The sequence below is a fragment of the Botryllus schlosseri genome, chromosome 7 (assembly GCF_051294905.1).
Source record: "Botryllus schlosseri isolate E-star chromosome 7, Bs_hap1, whole genome shotgun sequence".
Taxonomy (NCBI): Eukaryota; Metazoa; Chordata; class Ascidiacea; order Stolidobranchia; family Styelidae; genus Botryllus; species Botryllus schlosseri.
The window spans coordinates 14,535,138-14,557,327 of NC_137242.1; the positions used below are offsets into that span (position 1 = coordinate 14,535,138).

Sequence of the window (22,190 nt, forward strand, 5' to 3'; positions counted from 1 at the left end):
TCAACCAAGCGGGACTTTACACCGATTCCTGTGACCTTGACCATACGCTTGAAACATAGCATAAGTTGTCATCATCAGTCAATCAAACCCGCCATTACACGCCGAGTCACGCCAGTACTAAATGGCGGGAGAACTTTTCCGTTTCGTCGGAGTACACACCATAGAGATCCAGAAAGATTCGATGATCATACGTGGAAAATTACAGCAAAGAATACGATAACTTCGATATTACTCGCTTGATAATAAAATTATATTCACCGCAAACGAGTTTTGACACGCAGATAGCAACCTTACTCAATTCCAGAAAGCACGACACGATAGGTCAGCCGGGTTTTGTAATCAACAGACAGAACCAGTTATCAATACACTCATAAATAACAAATCACGCAACAACCGCGAAAATTACGTCAGAAATATTACACCAAACTCATTTCAAACGGAAATCAAACAGCCACATATCGATCAGATCGCTTGCAGCAATCCGTCACGAACTGCAATTCTGCAAAATGCGTAAGTCCGTTATCCTTTGTTTCTTTATTTTATTGGAGATTTTAGTTTCTTTAAGTTAAAAGACGATATGCGGCTATATCCACCATTTCTCTACTACTCCTACCAAGGTTCTGTTGTGAACGCGAACCTCTAAATTTCCGAGGTTCACACACAGAACGCGAACGTGAACCTCGCGTTCACACCATCCCTACTTATAACCTGAATGTAAGTCAAATCAGAAAGAACCTAAAATTTAAACGACGGTGAAATAATCAAGCGATCTATTTACATTTAGTGCCAAATATTTTCATTAAAAAGTTGGTTGCATTAACAAAATCGAAAAAGATTGCACAAATTTGCATGAAAAATCGAAAAAGTTGCATGAAAAAGCTGCAATATAAGATTTCTTCAAACAGCTTAAACACCATAGTGTAGGAGTAGCTCACTAACTACGTAACTCTCATATCGATACTGAGAACGCCAGACAAGTACAGCTACACTCAATCTTTAATCACAACAACAATAATATGAACATGCTCTCTGACTGGCACCTTTTGAGCGTGCAAGTCGGAGCGGTACGAATGTAGGAAGGGACATAGTTTATTTTTGTCCTTGATGTTTTTTGCGGCAAATATACCGACTCATGATATACATACACACGATCTGCGCATATGCATACCATGAGTGAATGATGTGCATATGCCGCTGGACAAGGAAGCGCAGATATAGCCTTTTACGGCTTTCCAAGTCATGCACCAGCCCTCCATGCTATCCCAGTAATGCATGAGCGCCAAGCAGGGAAGTCATGGATACCAGTGTTACTAATCAGGTCTTTGGTCTGACCCGGCCGGGGATCGAAGCCACGACCTACCGATCAAGAAAATATATCATGAGTGCATGATGTGCATATGCCGCAGGACAAGGAATGTGCAGATATAGCCTTTTGTGGCTTTCTAAGTCTTGCACCACCCCTCCATGCTATCCCAGTAATGCATGAGCGGCAAGCAGGGAAGTAATGGATACCAGTGTTACCAATCAGGTCTTTGGTCTGACCCGGTCGGGGATCGAACCCACGACCTACCGATCAAGATGCCGGACCCTTTACCATTACGCTATCTCGTCGGTGTATCAGAATGCCAATATTCGAACGGTAACCCGTCAGGAATAAGCGTAATACATTTGCGAATCGCGATCGCTTGGATATAGTTTGTAGGTGTATTATGTGCGTGCACTGTGCAGCTACCATAGACATACTACATAACTTCTGAGTATTTAGAAAGCTGCCGGAAGTTGTAAAAAAACGCTGCAAACTTGCAAAAATATGCCCTAGTCAACACAGTCATATGGCTAATCGACTGCGACACAAGCCATGATTTCAACATGCGACGCTTCATTAGGCTTCTTAGTTAAGCCTATAGTATAGAAAAGAAGTTAACAACTACACGACACATTGCTAAGAAGCTTGCTCTCAATTTTATTACCCGTGACATGCGTCTGGTAGTAAAATTATAGTGATGATATGGTAGAGCTCGCGCTGGCATTATAACTGGCTGACCAACGACCGTTGTCATGTTGAGCTGGATGGTACTCCAGGCCAGATCTGTCCGGCTTTATCGCCGTATTGGCTGTGGTTACACGTGCTGTTCTATAATGAATTTTGCCGGAATCGTTCTGGATATGCTTGATATTTTGATACCCCCAAAATTGGTCAATCGCTCGATTCTTTTTTGTCATATCTCTCATATATGTTCACCGTCCACTCCGTTCCATTTTCTTCTTTTTGTATTCCATCTGGGATGAGACTTTCATAAGCAAAGCTCCTAAAATCCATCGCATAAGAGAATGATAAAAACAGTTCTATTTTAGTACAAATTGTATCACTTTTCAACTCTTTTGAAGTTCTCATCCTTGTCCAAGTTTGGAGCGAATGTATCGCAATGGAAATCTCCTCTAACTAGACTCATGTATGCTCTCCCACAGTACTTGCTCGCGTAGATTGCCTGAATCAACAAACATATATATGTATGTTCAATTGTTCATTAGAGAGTTAAACGGGCTCGTTTAATTTTAGGCAAGCTTTCATCGTGTGCCTGGGCTATTATATATCGCTGGATATCAAGCTTCTATGCCAGGAATATCTATACCAGCTTGCGAGAGCTGACGACATTGTGTCTTATAAATTAAGCCTATAAATGATTTTTCCACGTCCATCCTACTTGACATGGAAAGGCTTCCGCAGTTGCCAGCATATAACCGATTCGATGACAATTATAAGGCCTATAATCGTGGTGTAATTGAACGTAAACTATGACAGCTCGGAGAATATTTATCTTTTATCACCTCACAAGCTTGTCCTCCTCCAATATTATAGATTCGTCCAATTTTATCCTTCCACCGAGGTGACTCCATGAGCGTGACAAACTCCTCAACGCTAGATACGATTCCATCCTGCAATGGAATCACCAAACTTACGTCCAAGAATTTACTTTGAAATTTGAGTGGATCTGGGCCCATCAATAAGAAGCATATTCAGCATATTTCATAATTGACAGATTTTCATCTACATATACGCAATATGAAATAAGGTTCTAGCACACCACGTTTCACTGAAAGAGGCTCCACAGCAGGCCCAACCTTTCGTAATCCCAGATAACTGCAATCTAAACGTGATGAGGTGGAAACCGCAATGAGAGGTCAAATGTGAAGGACTTTTTGAAGACGTGTTGGCACTATATTGACCAGTAACTACGTAAGTTACGTTGCATTAAAAATTTACCACTTCTTCCGGTCTCTCTTTCAATGTTTTTGACAGAAGAAAGTTATACGTGACAGATCGTGATTGGGGGGCGTCGGCTGGAGTTTCTACGGTCCATGTTTTCCGTCCCATGATCAGGACGTTTTTACGACCTGGTGGCAAATGACTCGTATCAGCGATAAATCTGTAGAAATGCGCGGCTTCTTTTCTGCAAAAGTTTGTTGCCGAGTCCACATTAAGAGCAAAAAGACAACCTATCTACTTGCATATTTCTCCCGGGGCTAATTAAGTATAGACTATAGGGATGGTGTGAACCTCTGAAAGGTTCGGGTTCGTGTGAACGCGAACCTTTTTGAAAGGTTCTGTGTGAACACGAACGTGAACCTCGTGACGTCATGTTGCTAATTCCAACCCTATCTTTCAATGAAGTGATAGCCTATATTATTGTACACGATGCCTAGCGAAGACTCGGGCCACATAATGTCGCATTGCTGAAGTACATATTGGCGTTTTAAACGTCGCTAAATGTATCAACCGCGGTTATCAAAGGATATAATAATCTCATAAAATCAATACATTCGTCGTTTTGCCAACAATTTCGACGAGGACTTACCAGGAAATATAAGCTTACGCCTTAATGGTCTTAGCCAGACCGGACAATGTGTTCGGAATCTGAGTATTGCTACATTGATATTGAGCAGAGTGTAAAACGGGTTTCTATACTCGCTACCGATACCATAAACAACAAGTTATATAGCAGTAGCCAGCACCTTAATCGCACGGATTTGGTTTTAATGATACAGTAAAGATATGAAGTCGAGATTGACCCCATACGCCCGCTCGATTTTTTACATCAGAAAACGATATCATTGTAATTGATTGGTTTAATAGGCATCATTCGCTGACTACGTATATCGCTCGTGATGTTGTGTGATTGCGGGTCAAGCTCACGGCAGAGAGTCACTAATTATTCACAAACGGAAAGCTGGATATTTCGAGAAATTTTTGGTAACAAAAATGCAAGAAAAATTTTTAAGGTTGTCATGGTGCATGCTCGTTTAGTGTTGATTTTTTATGCTGCCAGCGCCATGCATAGAGTGATCCACAGTTGAAATGCAATAAACTTGAACCAAAGATCTTATAATTAAGTGCAAATTACAATTTACCAAAAAGGTTCACAGTGCAGAACCTACCAAGGTTCTGTTGTGAACGCGAACCTCTAAATTTCCGAGGTTCACACACAGAACACGAACGTGAACCTCACGTTGACACCATCCCTAGTATAGACTATAGTGTAATAATGGAGATGTCCGCGATTGGGCGCGATATAGCCTGTCCTTAAAAATGATGCCGTTTCAAGGTGAAAATTTTGGCCAAAATTGTAACATGACCTGGCCTAATACCAGACTTCTGTCCGTCTGATCCTTCCAAATCCAACTATTGGGCTATTTACAAGTCTTATACGTTGTACTTCGTACCAAAAGGTAGACACCCGTCCTTACTAATACCCCAATTGTCATCGCATACAACCACCGTGTGTATTTCCATTTTCCCTGTAGTTAATGCTTGATATACGATGATGCGCTCTGGCAAAAGCTTATTTTACTCAATGTATTGAGCTAACTGCGAAGTAAAATGAATATCATTTGGTGTTCCTCTGTAAATAACGCAACTCATTGACAATGTTCCCTCTAATTTTACGAGTCTGCGCGCACTCACCAGCTCACTGCGCGGTCCCATGGACAACAGTGCGTAACGACTAAAAAAATAGTCACCACTTCGGCTTTTTTGTGCGCAGCTTAGGTTTTCCGTGCGCAGAGACCGTGTCAGCACTGCGCAATTGCGCACCCGCGCAGCTTGGAGGGAACAGTGCTCACTGCTCATCGACCCCTAACGGTAGCTTGGTGTACGCAGCACTCTCACGGTACGCGAGTAGCTTCTGTTTAGCTGTATTATATCAGTGAGTTCTGGAAGCAATAGGAAAACAAGATTTCTAATTATTGTTTTATTAGCAAGTAACTGTTGTAGAATTACCACGAATCCTCTCAATGACCAGGGAAATGAGCTAATCATACCGATGTAGTAGGCCAAATGTATATAATGATCTTCCGGTCGTAAAAAGACTAGACTATACTTTCTTTAAAAATAGGAGAATGATGCACTGACATTATTTAGTTGAGTCATTATTCGTTGGGAATGAGTATCAGCATATCATTCAGCCCCGTGTTTTTCAACGTTTGTTTTAGCCGCTGCCCACTACGATAGTCTTGCAGATCACAAAACGAAATAGAGTAAACGATGATTTGAAGAGCTTCGCGGAGGTACAGAACTTCAATATACAATCGAATTCAATTCATGTTGAAATGAAACCGAATATTTTCGGATGACACTCCTCAGGGGTAATCGTCGGGAACTAGTGCAGAATTGAAACGAATATCGTAAATCAACAACCGTATCACAATGCATGACGTCACCAGCATGACATTTCGAATAAGAGACAATACAGCACACCAAACACACGCCGCTTTCATTGTTTTCAAGCTCGTCGGGATATGCAAAACACGAAGGAAGTCGAACCCAACAATCACAACCTGTCTTACTTCGTGAACCTCTTCGGCCGACAGCACTTGAGCCAAATTTTCCCCAAAGAAAAAACAGCCCAATGACTAGAACGGTCGTCTTTACAAACACCTGTTAACTAAATAATAAGGCGTGCACCGTGGATTTAAAGCTCTCTAGGGCAGAGATGCCCAAACTTTTTCGAAAGCGAACAACATTACACCTTCGTAAAAGGACCCGCTTGTCACTGACGTCTGATTTATTTAACACTCGGTGTGCTGTTGTCTTGGTAGATACGGGCTTACATATAGATCAAAAAGTAAAGAAGGTCGTCAGTTCTTGGTGTGACAATATGTCATCGGCATATTGCATTGGCATATTTCTTTTTCCACGAGCGGTTCAACATTTGACTAAGAATATATCTTCACATTCGCTTGCGATGACTTTGAGTTTATTCGATGAATTTTCATCGTTTTCCGCGATTGGGAAGATGTTGACTGTGAAAAAGGTCTACACATTCACTTGCGGCCTCGTTGGGATGGATTTGGTACAACCACCATTTCAACTGTGACTGTGACGGAGTTGTCATGATCCACGATTATTTCATTATTTCGTCACGCAATAGTTCTACGCTTTCGACTGTGTAAATCACTTCAAATTTTGTTTCAATTGAATAATGTCTCGCAATAATTTTCCTTCGGTTAAATAACATGGAAGTTGGCGATTCAGTGCGATGTAAACCTTCTGTTTATCTGATCCGAGTCAGCTGAGATAACATTTTGACCATCCCTAATACCGATAGGTAGCTGGAGAACATTAGGGCTGTTCCATTGTGACGAAGTACCAGTAGATTCGAATTCATAGCACGGTATAGAGATTATATAAGAGAGAGAAAGAGCAATGGGTCGAATTATAGATAACTAACCTACGGACGTCGAACGTTGACAGCGATTCTAACATTACGCCAGTGCTCCCCAAACTGTGGTACGCATGTCAAGTGGTAGGCCTATCAGATAAACTTCCTCGAACCTATATATTTATGAATTGAAAAAAATAGATCAAGCTTCTAAGTTGCTTCGTATCCAAATAACCATTAGTCACCATTATGCAACAGTGAGTCAAACCCGGAGAGATTCATATACTCTCCGAAGTACACGCACTAAATCTTACCCTCACGTCATACAACTTGTGTCAAACTGATCTCGGTACTATTAACTTGTGATCACGCTAAAATAGTGGCTCTTTTTCGGACGATATGACGAGGTGGTACGTGAGCTCAGTAAAAATGTTACCCTTACAAACATACAAAAAGTTTGGGAAGCACTGCATTACACAATGTCATTCAAATTTAACTTGCCGCGCCACCCAGGAAATACGGATTATGTGCCGGGCCCATCTGAAATTAGCCTACACCAAAGAGATGAAGCAAGCTACATATGGATTTACGATTTGTATAAATGATGCACTATCATTCTTATTCGAAGCCTATATATAGATTATACACATGCACAACTTACAGAATGCAGCAGACCGTCAACATGACGTGTATTTGTGCTGACATATGCCAACCTAAACACCTTGCTACCGTACCACTGCGCAACTCTGCATCACTAACAGCTATTGTAGCTAACAGCGATTGAACGGTACATATTATCGCCTATATTCCAGGCAGTCTTCATCAAACAATAATGATTTACCGTGCAATCGACACAAGGTAAAGTCAACAAAAATCGCACGCAGTCAGCAATGATAACAGATTAATTTTGTAAAAAGATTTGTATGGAATCTGAATTTAGCAAGTTTCTTTCCTTTTTTCGTAAATTGTTACTTCCCACTTGCACCCATTTTCATCTTGTACGCCTTCCGGAATCAAGTTCTCATAAAGCTCGCTCCTGTGAAAGCAAAACTTTTTCGAATCCGGCAGGTTCAAAAAATCCCATCAATCCCATTACTTTTCCAAACAATTATGAATATACGTATTGGTGTGCCCCACTTACTTTTTTACACGTACAAATCTCTCGTCTTTGTCTACTTGCGGGCAAAATGTGTCGCATCCAAAGTCTTTGTTTATTCTTGTTAGGTAGAGTCTACCACAGTGCTTGGAGTCTTGGACGCACTAAGACGAAAGGTAAATCGATATGGTGAATAGTGTATACCGTATTGGAAAGGAGTAACAGGTAGAGCATGAAATATGAAATAGAAGAAATGTACACATGCCTAATAACTATAGCTGCGAATGAGTGACCTGAAAAAGCATGGGGATAATATCACGTAAATATTTGGACAGTGAGTAGTACAATGTCCTGTCCATGATGATCCGCATTTTGATTCTGGGTGCCTTAAATGAATGATCAATTCTGTTTTTACACCAAACCGATCATGGGACTTCCATACTATATAACCGGGGCGATGAAATAGACAGAAGAATCTAATTAGAGAAGGAAGAATCACTTTCGTAGCTTGTCCGCCCCCGCAATTGAAGACGAGACCCACTTTATCTTTCCATTCGTTTGACTCTAATATTCGAACGAACTCCTCTACTGAAGATACCAGCCCGTCCTAAAATGAAAAGTAAAAATCAATAAGTTATTTCTATGAATGGATTCACTAACGCAATATACGATCCTACTGAAATGCAACCGAAAATTACTCCGGGTCTCCATGGTCAACCCATTATAGCCAGGGCTAAACCCCCACCCCACCCCAAAAATGAACGTTGGTATTGGGCCTCTCATTGGATCGTAACCCAAACTTACGGGTGGTTGCGCCCTCATATCCTCCATTCAAGACAGACCTTTTCCCCGCTACGATTAAAGCACGTTTTTAGTCTTATGGGTGGATCGGTGTACACTGTACAATGTGGTGTAGTCGCGCTCTTCGCGAAGAAAAATCATATTCAGGATTAAATTTTGTCTATAATATTGAGAATCGCATATAATACTTTTAAACTCTCGTCATATCTCAGCCTACGGGATCAGATTTGCCTGTACAGCTGAGGGAAGTGGTGACCGCTGATAGCAAGCACATGACAGGACTATTCCTCGATATTGCATTCATGTGGCCCGCGGCCTCTACGAAATTTGAAAAGAGTCCCGCGACCCGTTTTGAGTTGACGACCCCTGCAGTATAGTTTCGATCGAACAGGCCGATACATATAGCTTATCAATTGTAATTATTTTCAGTGCGAGATGTATGCCTATTTACGACATGACGTCGATATTACTAACACTAAGTATTAGAAAGTGTACTGAAGTGAATTCTTTTGCTTATTTACTATCCCCTATTGTACAATTTCAATTTTCTATATGCCAGTCGTCTCACCGCTCCTTCTGGTACTTTGTCGAGTGATTTGGAGAGAACGAAGTTATATCTGTTGGGCAAAGGGTGTAGATTGCCTTCTGCCGTCCTTCCTTCCCATGTTTTACGTCCCATAAGAAGAACGTGTTGTATTCCCGGTTCCCATTGCGATGTATCACTGGTGAGTCGTTTGAAATATCCGTATTCCCGACTGCACGTAATGGAAATACAGATGGGTAACATAAATGTAGTGTATTCACTGATTTTTAAGGGCTACCATTGTTATTATTAAAGCTACATTAATGATTGATGATTTAGGATTGGCGTTGCCGCGTTGTCTTTTCACCATGCAATTGGTAATGTGACGTGACGATATGCCCGAAGTCATGACTGCGGCGTTCTTTAAACTACAAGACAAATGCGTACACTAATGACTTACTCAAGTTTCCATGGCATTCCCGGGCCGCGAGCTATTCCCCAATTTTTGTCGCAAGCTAGAATGGTATGGATCTTCATCACTTTCCAACTTAACCCGTACGCTATTGAACTACACGGGATGAACATTGATTTTAATGACGATGTTAACAATACCATTACCTGTCGTCAAAAACCGCTTATCGCGGACTTATATACCGTACAGTACATGTCTAATATGTGGTCAAAATTAGTGCGTACTGACACTCCAAATGCGAATGCGTTGAATACAAATAAATGCTCCACGGCAATGATAGCACGTATGTCTGCATATGCCATTATGTAACTATAGTATACCTTGCTAACAAAAGACGTTCTCGCTGTATACGGTTGAATGCACTTTTATCAAAGAGCAACGGATAAACGTGACAAGTTTACAAAGGCTGATGCGCGATAGGGTGGTTCAGGACTGACAAACTTTCAGAAATTCCTTGCATTCTGTCAGCTCACCACACCTAATATATGTATATTATACCAAATGCAGAAACTTGAATATTTATTGCATTTAGTAGAAGTTGAGCAAAATCGCACTCAGGAATCCCCAACTTTTAGCCAATATCGTCTCGGACAACAGGAAATAAGTGATACAACCGAAACGAAGCAAAGAAGACATTTCAAGGGTGAAGGCATGGGGCACTGACTGAAAATAGCTGATAAATTCTGAACAACCAACCCTACTGTGCAAAGTGTGCATACAAGCTCCACATCACGATATTTGCATGTACATTGTACAAGTACATTGTACAGATGTGAATAGTGAAAATGTTGCAAGTAAAATTAAATCTGTATACAGTAACTCTAATATCCTTGATCAAAATAGAGATTATTGGTTTTCCGAAAATATAAGAACTATGCGACATAGCTGTGTGTAGTGTACTAGCACTGTGGTTCTTAAAACTGTCGACACCCACATACCTCGGAGCTTATGCTTAAAGCTGACCCTGTTGCCTCTCTCACGATGCGGAAAGTGTGCTAATATCGGAACTGTAGGTATGCAGGAAGGATAAATATCTGTCAATCTCTCTGATATATTGATTTGGTGTATATAACTCGCATACCAAGATAAAACTTTCTTATGTGCGGAAAAGACTACGTGCTGCTCGGCATCCGCCTCGAAATCTTTGCCGACTTGCGTGTTTCATGAGCAGCACTGCCATTACAACTTTACGCCTGTTTCACGGATGCAAATTAACGCCTAATTTGCAATTGAGTTGAATTGGTTCATTGGTTTATAGTTCCGAGTTCCGAGTTCCGAGTATCAGGTTAATTCTTTGTCACAGAGGGGCATGTGGGATGATTGCGTCGTTGTATTTTGGCTGACACTGTCTCATGCGTCTGATTTACCTCGGTAACGGTTTACAATGCGAGCCAATGACTGTATGCTTGAACTCCCAATTCGTAGGTATATATGCCTTGGGACATGTGATGCCTTTGAAGGAGTCGACCACACTACGCTTCAAATGCAATATTGCACTTTAACGGCATGCAACGCCAACGCAACCGTTAGTAATTGGTTAATTGCGTACGTAATATGCGTCGCAGTCACAAGTTTCACAACCCTCTCGACAAGTTCAAGCATGGTTTTAGTAATCATCCACGGCTAGACGAGTAACTCAGGCAGAATTCTTATTCCTTTGGTCGCGACCCATAATGTGCATGGAGGAGCTTTTCGTGCGTTATTATCCCTACCCGATTTGTCACCTCCGCTTGCGCCTGTTGCAAATGATGACAGTGTTGCTTAGAATCACGCGTGTCCATAATCATAAGTGGGCGCGTATGTGGCACCACGAAGTCGCACATCCGTATGCTTTTGTTGGTACGAGCCACCAGAGGTGGTCAGTGCAGTCAGTGGTGATAGTCAAGTAGTAGAAGTAGAAGAAACACCGTAAACCAACTTTCGGAATTGCGACTTGGATCCTCGCGACTATAACACAAAATCTCTAATGGCACTACCCAATAGGTAGAATTTAAGAAGATAAATTTGGTAGAAGGGAACGCATCCTAAAGCATAACCACCTAAAGTAAGTAATGCAAGTAGAAAAACCTGCTTGAGTAGCCTACTCTGAAAAAGCAGACGCGTTTCTTTACTGACCACCGCTGCAAGTCACGAGCCAAATAAATCCTCGAATCTCCCATATGAGGTCGGAAAAAACGTACGAGGGTTGCAGTTACCGCCGGAAGAAGATAATATAAAGCAGTTGTTATTTTGTCAGTGTGTTGGTCGATGCATGATTCATCGAAAGTTGCCAAGGAACTTTAGAGATAAGAGGCGATGGCATATTTCGGGCTTTTTAGCCACTATCAACATAATCTGACGGTGTTTTGGGTTCGCATGCTGAATAAAAAAAGCGATAATTGCAGTAGGAACATGTCACGATTACCGTTCGCAAGAAGACACCCCATGAAACAGGAATTACCAATCCTGAAAAAAAAAGACGAAACCTGGAAATCTCCTTCAGTAAGAACACGACGTCAGGTGTGCCCGCACTACCATCCAACTAGGACTGGAACAACCAAACAGCCAGGTCAAGGCTCAGAATAAAATGACTGTAGCAAATGTAACGGATTTGACCTTTCTATTCGTGTATAGTTTTAGCTATGATACGGGTATACCTTGCATACTTTACAGTCGCTAGGACTGTAACAGGGTAATTATCAAGAGAACCCTACAATTTTGGATCAGCAATGTTCATCTGGACCAGTTTTGCGGTCGCGATAGACGTGTAGAGGAACCACTTCTATATGCTCAATTGATCAGATATGAAAATATGATTATTATTTCCGAGGATATGACGAAAATCAAGGATGTAACCTGACACAAACAAACTTTCACTGGTAAACCGCATGGTACCCGAAACCAGAGCTTGCTGGCTGTATCGCCGAATAGTCAGCGGTTTCACGAAGCCTACAATATATATTTTACACGGATCGTTCCAAGGCATCGTTGATATTTTAGTCGTCCAAAATTGATCGCTTTCTTCACTCCTTTAGGTCATTCCTCTCATATATGTTCACAATCCACTCCGTTCCATTCTCTTCCTTTTGTGTACCATCCGGGACCAACGAGGTTTCGTACGGAAAACTCCTGGAATCAGATTGGAAAGAGGATATTAGGATAAAGTCACGTTTCTGTCGAAGTTGCATCACTTTTCTACTATTTTGAAGCCTTTTTTCTCGTCTAAGTCCGGAGCGAATGTGTCGCATTGAAAATCTTCCTTGATCCGACTTATGTAGGCTCTCCCGCAATACTTGGTCCCGTAAATGGCCTGCATTAGTATTCCATCATAGAATTTCCATTTGAGTGAAATAGTCTTGACTATTTTTAGGCAAACTTTTATGGCTCCGTCAACTTATTTATAGCCGGAATTTGTAACTTTTATGCTAGTATTTTCCCTACATGCAATATACATAATAATACATACATATACAGTGTGAAATGAGTATTTTTTCGTCTGCTTGGTACCTCACAAGCTCGCCCGCCTCCAATATTGAAGATTCGTCCAATTTTATCCTTCCACTGAGGCGTCTCTAAGAGCTTGACAAATTCTTCCACACTGGATACGATTCCATCCTGGAATGAGTAACCCAAACTCACAGCTAAAAAAAATTGAAATTCAAGTATATTTACTCAGGTTAAAATTTCAAATCAGAAAAGCATATTCGCCAATAGCGGAGGGATTCCAGTTGGTAGTGTAATCTGATCTCCTACATCGACATATATACGAGTTGTGGTAGTCTAGAAATGGTATAGTGGGCCTTATGTCTTATAAAATACCCACATAACTCTGAACGTATCCACAATAGAGGAAGAAACTTGAAAGTTCAAATTGTGACAAGGCTTCCTACAAAAACAATTGATGCCTCGTAAATATCGCCCGATTGGAAAATTACCGCTTGTGCTGGCTTCTCTCTCAACGTATTTGACAAAATGAATTGATACGTGTCGGATAGTGGTTGAGCGGCGTCGACTGGATCTTCGTCGGTCCATGTCTTTCGTCCCATTATCAGAACATTTTTGCGACCCGGTGGCAGATCGCTCGTATCCGTGATAAATCTGTGGTAGTGCGCGGATTCTTTCCTGAAAATGTTTGTTACAATATAAAAATGCGAGGCTAGAACTAATGTTGAATTCAAAGTAAATCTTGTTTTCAAGTAATAATACCGGTCGTATCTATTCTTGAGGCTCGGCCGTTAGAAAACTATATAATAGATACAAACAATACTGACTTACTCAAGGTTCCATGGCAATCCCAGACCGCGAGCTATCCCCCATTTTTCGTCGCAAGCTAAAATGGTATGGATCTTCATTTTGGCTCTCAGTGCTCACCAATTTCGTATCACTATATCGCACTAGTAAGCCTTTTCAGTAGTTAATTGATAATGTGAACAATGCAACTGTATATCGTTCGTCTGAAACTGATGATCACCGAGTTATAATTAAAACCTATCTACATTACAATACTACATACTCAAACTTGGTGCTCAGAGTCGCATTTCAAATGCCGGCTGCATGCATAAATTAACCTGCAGCAGTGATAGCATAGCCTACTTAATCGCAATTGAGAACTAATAATACCTTTTGCTGTATGGTCGAATGCACCAATTTCAATTTAAAAGCAATGATGATATAGGACAAGTCCGTGCACCAATTCGTTCGATCACAGAGATGGTCTGTATTTGATAAGCTACTGGCTCGTTGTGCACGCGATGCCTTCGCAATCATCTTCAGTCTACAACTGATCTGACAGGGAAGCCACTCTCGTCGTATGAAAGTATTGTAAGTATTTCACAACGATGGTGACCCAAAGAGACGCATAGCGTACTAGTGATGTGCGTCTGAGCTTCATGCTAAAACTGACTCTGTTACGCTCCTCCCAACGGAAATTACTAAAATTGATTTGGTGTGTGCAGTTCTCATATCAATGTAAGCATTCGGATGTGCGGGAAACGACTGCGTGTTACGTGTCATCCGCCTCGGAGAATTTCAGATACCCGTCTTTCAAGCAGTGCACAATGCACATTCATTACGACTCCAAATATATTGCAACACACAAGTACACACTGCACGCTGCACATGCTTTGGAGGTCCTTCTTGTATGTTTCAGCAGACAACCGGTTTTAACTTCCGAAAACTCTGTTCCTCCTTACCTCAAGTTAGGAGCCGCTGTGGTTTGAATACTGCTCAGTCACGTAAAAGCGGAGTCAAAGATCAGTCAACAGAATATAGTAATGTTTTTCATGATTGAGCAACAAAGTATGACGATAGTATTTTGTTTTACGGGACTTTGTTTACTATAATTTGTCAACTTTTGATATTGTGCCATCGTAACTATTGCTACCCTTAGACATCCGCAATAGCAAAAGGCACATGTTGACATCTGATCATAGAATATAAATATAGTTTGCAATCCCATCTCTCTTAGGAAATTTTGACCAGCGTCTGTCAGGAGTCATCATTATCACAGACTCATCTGCAGAGGTGGTCAAAGTAGTCAAGAAAGCTACTCAAGTAGAAGTAGAAGTAGCGACGAAAAATATCTACTCAGGTACGAGTAGAATAACATCTTACATAAGCAACCAAAACTACTTGAAGTAGAAGTAGAAATGACTGACTTTAAATCTACTCAAGTAAGTAAGTAGTTACGAAAACGACCGTAATTCGTTCGCATAGACTGTCAAAGCCAGCGAATTGAGCTATGCAAAAGGTGCCGAGCTTGATTCATATTGATGCACCAGGAGATATCTAATTTTCGACAGCATAAGCATTCGACTGCATCATGGGATAAAAATGATAGTATTGATATGGAAATGCCCTCTCCCGTACTATAAGGCCCGTAGTTTAGTCGAAGATCAATACGGATTAGGCCTAGTTGTACTGGATACGGTGTAAGCATTTTGCGCGATTAGTAACCGTTAATAAAAATACGGTGGATCGTGTAATGTCATGTGTAGCTTTATTTCCGGAAATTAAAGGCATTACTACACTTGCTTTTATACTTCAACACGTATGTTCTCCAGATAAAAGAACTGAAACTAATTATAACTCAAAGTATGATACTGGAAATTGAAAGAGAAATACAAATACTACTTCTACAAAGCGGAAATATATTTCATGCCTTTCGTCCATAAAGCTTCAAAGGTGACTAGATAAAACAGGTGTAACGCTAAAAAAAGCCGGATTCTCCAGATTAGTAGGACACGTCATGGGCTGCTAGATTACGATATGATAGGTAATTGCTAGATTGCGAAACGATCGTTTCAAACGTTATGGGGGACCATATTTATTGTGATGAAATATTTGATATGAGCGACAATGCGGTATGAGGGGAACCACGCAATCCGGTACCTAAATTATATTCAGATTCTTTCGTGAAAACATATTTGTCACTCCATAACTACTGTGCGCGAAGCGCAACAAGGTTCTGGGATTTACTTGAGTTTTATGAATATTTAATATTGGTACTCCGTGACGACAGCCCCCAAATTCCTCGGGCTATCTTTCTTATTGGATAATAAACTACTTCTACTTGACAAACTGAAAATAGCGAAAAGAAAGTAAGTAGATCACAAAATATTACGAGGTACAAGTAGAAGTAGAGAAAATGATATATACTTGAGTAAGTACCAGAAACAGAGGAAAACTACGTGAGTACTTCCGAAAAGTAGAAGTACTTCGTTACAGAATTCCTAGCAATGGCGTCAACATTCTGTTCACGTGAGTTGTTGTTTTTGTTGTTTGCGGTATTCATGGTGTTTGTTGACTGCTACGGTCATTTAAACCATGCCAACTTTTGTTCGTTTATATTCAGTAGCACGGCCCACTTGCAGACTGCTATACACCACTTGCGCGGATGAGGATGGTGACAGGGGGCCTGGCTAAACATCCAACACTTGGGTAGGAATTCTGGAATCGACCTTGGTCGGACTCGAACGCTCAACCCATTGGTGCGTTCGCAAAAGAACGTTAACAGGTTCTCAGACTATGACCGATTTTGAGGAATATTAGGATTTCTCGGAACTCTTTTCATTTTTGATCAAGACTCCTGGAACTTCAGCTGCATATCACTCATTTCAACAGCACACCAAGATCTCCTTGTATCGCTAAAATTAAACTGATTCTCGAGGATTGCGCTTGAAATATCGTGCCATTCCCGTTGTAGATAAGAATCGGGCTTGTTGCCGAAGTAATGGCACTTCGATCCAGTCTTGCAAAATCGCTTCTGAGCTCTAAAGATCCCCAACCAGTCCAGTAATACTGGAGTGCAAATCATAGCCTTTTTCGGACCAATGTAGGCTAATATTAGTAACAAGTTGTTACAGGATAAACTCACCGCGGGGCATTTCTCTCCACTCACTAACAGCTTACTCTGACTAAACTCCGGCAACGGATGGGGCGTATATACGGAAAGACAGACTCCGATATCTGGCTGAATTAGTACTGTTGAATCAAATAATATATTCAAGTTGGCCCTGCCTAAGAATATTTGATAAGGATTAGTCTTCACACGTGCCTGAAGGTGAACCGCTTTAGGAGTAGAACCCTCCCGAGTGAGATAGTGCAATGCTGAGGCGTCCGGCTACTTGATGGGTAGGTTGTGGGTTCGATCCCCGGCCGGGTCAGACCAAAGACTAGAAAACTGGTATTCGCCGCTATCCAGCTATGCGCTTAGAATCCACGGATATAGCATGGAGGAGAAAAAACGGGGGTGCAGACTATAGATGACCTTACGGTCGTATCGCATCTCCGTCGTCAAAAGCATCTCGATGGTGCAGGCGAAACCAAACACCCCCTTCTCTATCTCTTTCTCTTCCTGAAGATCCCGATTCCCCGAATTTCCAGATAATGAAATATAACGTTATTGTATTGATAACATCGATACTGTTAGATGATTATTCATTCGTAACTATATTTTCGCTCTCGACCTAAACAGTTGCACAATCATAATAAGCATGTTTCTCAGATTGTAACAATGTGGATCACATTTGGATCACATTTTCAAAATACCCGTGATTCGATTAAATACAGCGACATCTGGTGGTTCATTAGTCAGTGATCTTCTCATAAATGTGAACTTCCCATTGAATTCCGTGCTCCTCTTGTACCCCGTCTGGTATTACATCTTCGTGAGGCAAGGTCCTGAGAATGGGACAGCGATGTTACTTGGTAGTGGTGTGCAATGTGCATGTGCATGAACGCAACCTGTAACCCGCGGACCAAACAAAAAACATTTGTGATGACCGCGTATAAGTGCTATCTTTGAATGGAATTCCGCCCGCAAAATATGTTTCTAATTACGTTTGAGCTCAGCCTAAGCGGGCTGAAAGCGGGCCATGATAACACTAAACTATATGAATATGCTAAATTTGCGCATGGATATTTTGACCAGCAAATTAATTCCATAACCAGGAATTTTAATACGTGCCTAGCACAATTTGACTTTAGTTATCCACGATTATTAGTTGTAGTCGGACACCGAATTTTATCAGTAATCCCGCAATCACAGTCCTGAATCCCTAATGAGTCGGTCGACCTTGCAACTCTACCGTAAATTCATAAGAAGGGAATATATTCACAAAATTTGCACCATACTTTAGGGTGCAAATCTGGCTATCGGTAGTTTCGGTATGTCAAATTTTGCTTTCACAATCATTTCAGTGCATTAGAAACGATTCTAATAGACCAATTATCGTGGAGATATATCCCATAGGAAAAGTGAATTCTTCATGATTTTATAGTCTAAGACAGGGGTGTGAAACTCAAATTATGTCGCGGACCGGATTCAAACCTTCAACTCGCTCGCGGGCAGCACCAGTCAACTGATTCGAAAATGTTACTTCATGACCCTGTTTTTCAATACTTCATTTTCAAACATATAAACAAATTATCGTATCACTGACCATAGGGATTTTATTCCCGAACAAGAGAATTGGGTAAAATATGATGATTGTGCGGTTGAACCGCTAAAACATTGGCGTTAACGACGATAAAAATCGGCTTAATTCTATATGCTGTCGTTAGCCGTAATCTGGCGTCAGCCATGTTTGTACGTTGCAAGGAATACAGGAGTTTCAACTGCAAACGCGGGCGTTGGAATTATGTTGATTATTATTAATTCGCGATATGGGATTTTCCGGATTCCGGGACGTTTTGAGTTGGTAGTGACACCGCAGTGCGACCACAGATATTTGAATGATATTTTTCGTAACTCGCACTCTATGTAAACTGCATATAAAAGTTCCGCATTGGCGTTTTCGCTTCTGTGAATAACTACTTATTGTTCCAATTTTCTAGAAGACTCAGAACTCAATGTGCACTTTTTGTCTTCTCGAATTGGGTGTTAATGTCACCTACTTCTTCCTATAGTGGTAACTAGAACTAGAGTGAAACCACAACACCACAGTCGGGTGGCTATAATGTGGCCTATGAACGCGGCTCGCGGACTGTATGTTTGACACCCCTAGTCTATGGTGTATAAGAAAGCCTATTTATTTAGCCAACTGTTTCACAGCGTTATATCTTACCCGCTCGTCAAAAAGATTGCACAGGTACACCCATGCTCATTCTGTAGGCCTATAGTGTATATGCTATTGCGTACTAAGAAGATTGCGCCGTGATTCTTAAACAACATTGAATTTACTGCAGTAATTCATCGAAAACATATTCCATTATATTTACGACGCCAAGTTTCTTGGAATATGTAATATCTTCTCGGTCTGGTCATACGCTACTTACTTTTCTACTCTTCTGAATCTTGGATCGTTTTCCAGTATAGGGCTGAAAACTTCGCAATCAAAGTCACCTTTGATCCTCGTAGCATAAACTCTTCCGCAGTGACGCGTGCTGTGAAGAGCCTGGAACACAAGTTGCGATCGAACTGGCCATGATGTTATGGTTTTGTTTCCTATTTGTACTTTTTCAAATTGATACAGAATAAGCAAGTAAGAGCAGAAACTACTTATTCATGTATGTCATCTTTCTCGCATCCCGATGTACTATATCATGCCACGGTATAGTTAAGAAAAAATACACTCGTATGGTCGTAGAATTGCCGCAAAATAATGAAGAAAAAAACATTCAATCAAGGTGTAGAGGGGGAACGTGTGAAGCCGCAGACCGCCGAATATCAGAGCGTTCGTGAGTATGACCACCATTACATATAAACACAAGCAGTTTCTTATGGAAGAATACTAGTGTACGGATTGACATCTATTCTGACATACTAACTTCGCCGGTAACCAGTTCTGCATTCCTGCATCATGTCTTCTCATCGCTTATTCATTTTTGGTGATTATGCAGGATATTGGTCATTGAGTATGCATGCTTATTCTCTTATAGTTGTAGCTTGTAGGTCACGGTGGAAGGTTGATTGATTGACTTTACCAAGCCGTTAAGACACGTTCCTTTCTTAATAATGGATATTGAAATTATTGCAGTATCTTCAATTGATGTAGATCAGTGTTTCTGAGCCGGTCCGCAACAACTTTTATATCAGTCCGCCATATATTACAATTTCATTTCTACAGCTTCTTGGAGGTACATAACTTCAATGTACGATTGAATAGTATATTCAATTTGTTGATATACGATGTTCTTTTGAATTCTCTACTAGCTGCTGACGATTACCCCTGACGAGTGTCTGCTGAAAATATTCGGGTTCATTTCAATATGAATGTACTATTAAATTTCATTTTTCAAAATGCAAAAAGGGGGGTGCTTGTTCATTAAATAGAGAAATAAACATCAAATTTTGCATTTTTTAGAAGTGTAGAACATATTTTTACATGCTCTCGCAATAGAAAGTTCATGGTATTCGTCTAGCCTACAACTCGTTTCGGAGAATAAGTTATATGTGAAAGCTACATGAAAGTCACATTTCTCTCAAAGTATACCTCGCAATCAAGTTGGTGGTTTTCAACAGGACCTCGCCATCTTCGCCTTGCAGAAACATCAGTAGAACCACGTATAAATATCTAGTATCCAAAAGGCATCATCCGATAGAGTTTACAACTTCATATTCAAGTTTTCGAAATAAAATTTAGGGTGAACAAAGTGAAGTCTCGCCGGTCCGCAAGATTTGTTTTGAAGTTTTACCGGTCCACGAGGTCAAAAAGGTTGAGAACCAGTGATTTAGATGATGATGATGATGAAAACATACAAAATAGTCATATGTGCCCTGAATGAGAAAATACCTTGAATGTTTCGGCTCCCCCGCTATTAAACACCAATCCAATCTTATCTTTCCACTTTGGGGATTCCAACAATTTGACCATTTCTTCTACCGACGAAGCTATCCCGTGCTGTTGCGAAAAGGTATGATACTTCTATGGCATAGACATGTAGACGCTCTCGTTACCGCGCCTTCAGGAATTTCCTTCAGACTTTTTGACAAAACGAAACTGTATCGGTCCGGAAGTGGGTGCACGCGACCATGCTCATTTTCCTCGAACCAAGTATGTTTCCCCATCACCAGTGCATTTTTTCGACCCGGGAGACTGTTTGTTGTCATCTTAGTGAAGTATGCAAATTCCCTCCTGACGAAATACGTATAAAAGAAAGAACTACGCATTACACAATTTGATTTCGTAAATTTCAAACAAATTTCAAAATTGCATATAACCTTTACCCGCTGTTCAAGCATATAGTACCATTGCACCCAATGGGTATAAATTAATTGGCAAAATCGAAAGAGGCGTCTGACTCTCGAAGTGTGACTCACCTTGTTGCCGCTAATACAGTTCAACTGATAACTTGTTTACGATGCTACAAAATATCAAAGACGCATACTTACTGCAGCCTCCATGGCATGAAACCTTTACGAGCAATACCCCATTTATCGTCACACGCTTGTATGCAGTGAATCCTCATGCTTGCTAATCCCTGAATCAGAAGTCTTCCCAAAAAGTCCGATATTCTCCACTTTCGAACTATTATATACCTTCCACATCAATAACCATCAAGTCATTTACTTTAAGTTGTTACTATAGTGATTAACATGTAAATTACCCGGTCGTTAGACTTTTCGAGTAGGAAATAGCAGTTCCTTCTGCGGACTTATGGGCGGGATAGCAGAAGTAAGCTTAAGCTTGGTATTCTGTTGCCTCGTATCAAGTATCAACTTCCACATTGGAGCGCTCCTAATTCTACCTTAAATAACTAACTCGTCGGTAGGGCTGGGCACTATGATTCGAGTACTCGAATCTGAATCGAGTATTAATTTTAATGATTCGAGTCGAGTACTAAAAGGCGATTTTTTCGAGTACTGAAATTGTACGCTCCTCGCCACTGAAAGTTAAATTATCAACGAGAATTATTGTTACGATACTAATTTTCACTGTTTAAGCCTTGAAACCTTGATTGGCCGTATCGTAGCACACGAAACATATAGTAGCCTACAAAGCTACGAACGTTACTTGAAACAGCACATTTCAGAAGTCATGGTCATCTCACAACATTGTCACCAAGTGCAATGAAATCGGTATAGTCGAAAAAATACCAAATTATCTATAATGTGATGGATAACAGTCATTATATTCTTTGTGGTGGCATAAACGGTACATATTTGAACTTTGACATATTGCAGTCTGTTATGACGTCATAATGAGTGATACTCGATTA

General features: G+C 40.8%; 3 protein-coding genes across 4 annotated transcripts in view; 1 reads left to right on the top strand and 2 right to left on the bottom strand.

Moving 5' to 3' along the window:
- The window catches only part of LOC145443720 (uncharacterized), a 180,171-nt gene that overhangs the window by 112,185 nt on the left and 45,796 nt on the right, over nt 1-22,190 (top strand). The gene's annotated exons all lie outside the window — the stretch shown is intronic.
- Nucleotides 1,944-7,293, bottom strand: LOC145442290 (dihydrofolate reductase-like). Of its 2 annotated transcripts, none has more exons than XM_080320186.1 (5): nt 4,716-7,293; nt 3,266-3,452; nt 2,830-2,937; nt 2,371-2,489; nt 1,944-2,309 (listed from the first exon to the last, which is right to left on the bottom strand). In XM_080320186.1, the coding sequence occupies exons 1-5, from the start codon at nt 4,790-4,792 to the stop codon at nt 2,198-2,200; spliced, it is 603 nt and encodes a 200-aa protein (XP_080176312.1). In that variant the 5' UTR covers nt 4,793-7,293; the 3' UTR covers nt 1,944-2,197. The 2 variants fall into 2 exon arrangements, with proteins under 2 accessions (XP_080176312.1, XP_080176313.1); XM_080320187.1 differs by lacking the exon at nt 4,716-7,293 and adding an exon at nt 4,517-4,707 and having other exon boundaries at nt 3,266-3,525.
- LOC145443494 (uncharacterized) lies at nt 7,440-22,166 on the bottom strand. The gene is made up of 14 exons (XM_080321454.1): nt 21,364-22,166; nt 20,929-21,106; nt 20,765-20,872; nt 19,308-19,426; nt 17,622-17,711; nt 13,466-13,652; nt 13,038-13,145; nt 12,722-12,840; nt 12,558-12,659; nt 9,540-9,704; nt 9,125-9,311; nt 8,255-8,362; nt 7,801-7,919; nt 7,440-7,695 (listed from the first exon to the last, which is right to left on the bottom strand). Exons 1-14 carry the CDS (start codon nt 21,438-21,440, stop codon nt 7,596-7,598), a joined length of 1,767 nt encoding a protein of 588 aa, XP_080177580.1. The 5' UTR covers nt 21,441-22,166; the 3' UTR covers nt 7,440-7,595.

What these genes read in the sequence shown, in the direction of transcription:
- LOC145443494 (XM_080321454.1), bottom strand. Translation starts at nt 21,440, where the DNA reads ATGAGGATTCACTGCATACAAGCGTGTGACGATAAATGGGGTATTGCT. An exon ending in AGATTCAGAAGAGTAGAAAA is followed by an intron (nt 17,712 to 19,307) that starts GTAAGTAGCGTA and finishes TCCCATTCTCAG; the next exon opens with GACCTTGCCTCACGAAGATG. An exon ending in GGAATGCCATGGAAACTTGA is followed by an intron (nt 9,312 to 9,539) that starts GTAAGTCATTAG and finishes CATTACGTGCAG; the next exon opens with TCGGGAATACGGATATTTCA.
- LOC145442290 (XM_080320186.1), bottom strand. Translation starts at nt 4,792, where the DNA reads ATGGAAATACACACGGTGGTTGTATGCGATGACAATTGGGGTATTAGT. An exon ending in TGTCTACCTTTTGGTACGAA is followed by an intron (nt 3,453 to 4,715) that starts GTACAACGTATA and finishes AAACTTTTGCAG; the next exon opens with AAAAGAAGCCGCGCATTTCT. An exon ending in AACTTCAAAAGAGTTGAAAA is followed by an intron (nt 2,310 to 2,370) that starts GTGATACAATTT and finishes GATGGATTTTAG; the next exon opens with GAGCTTTGCTTATGAAAGTC.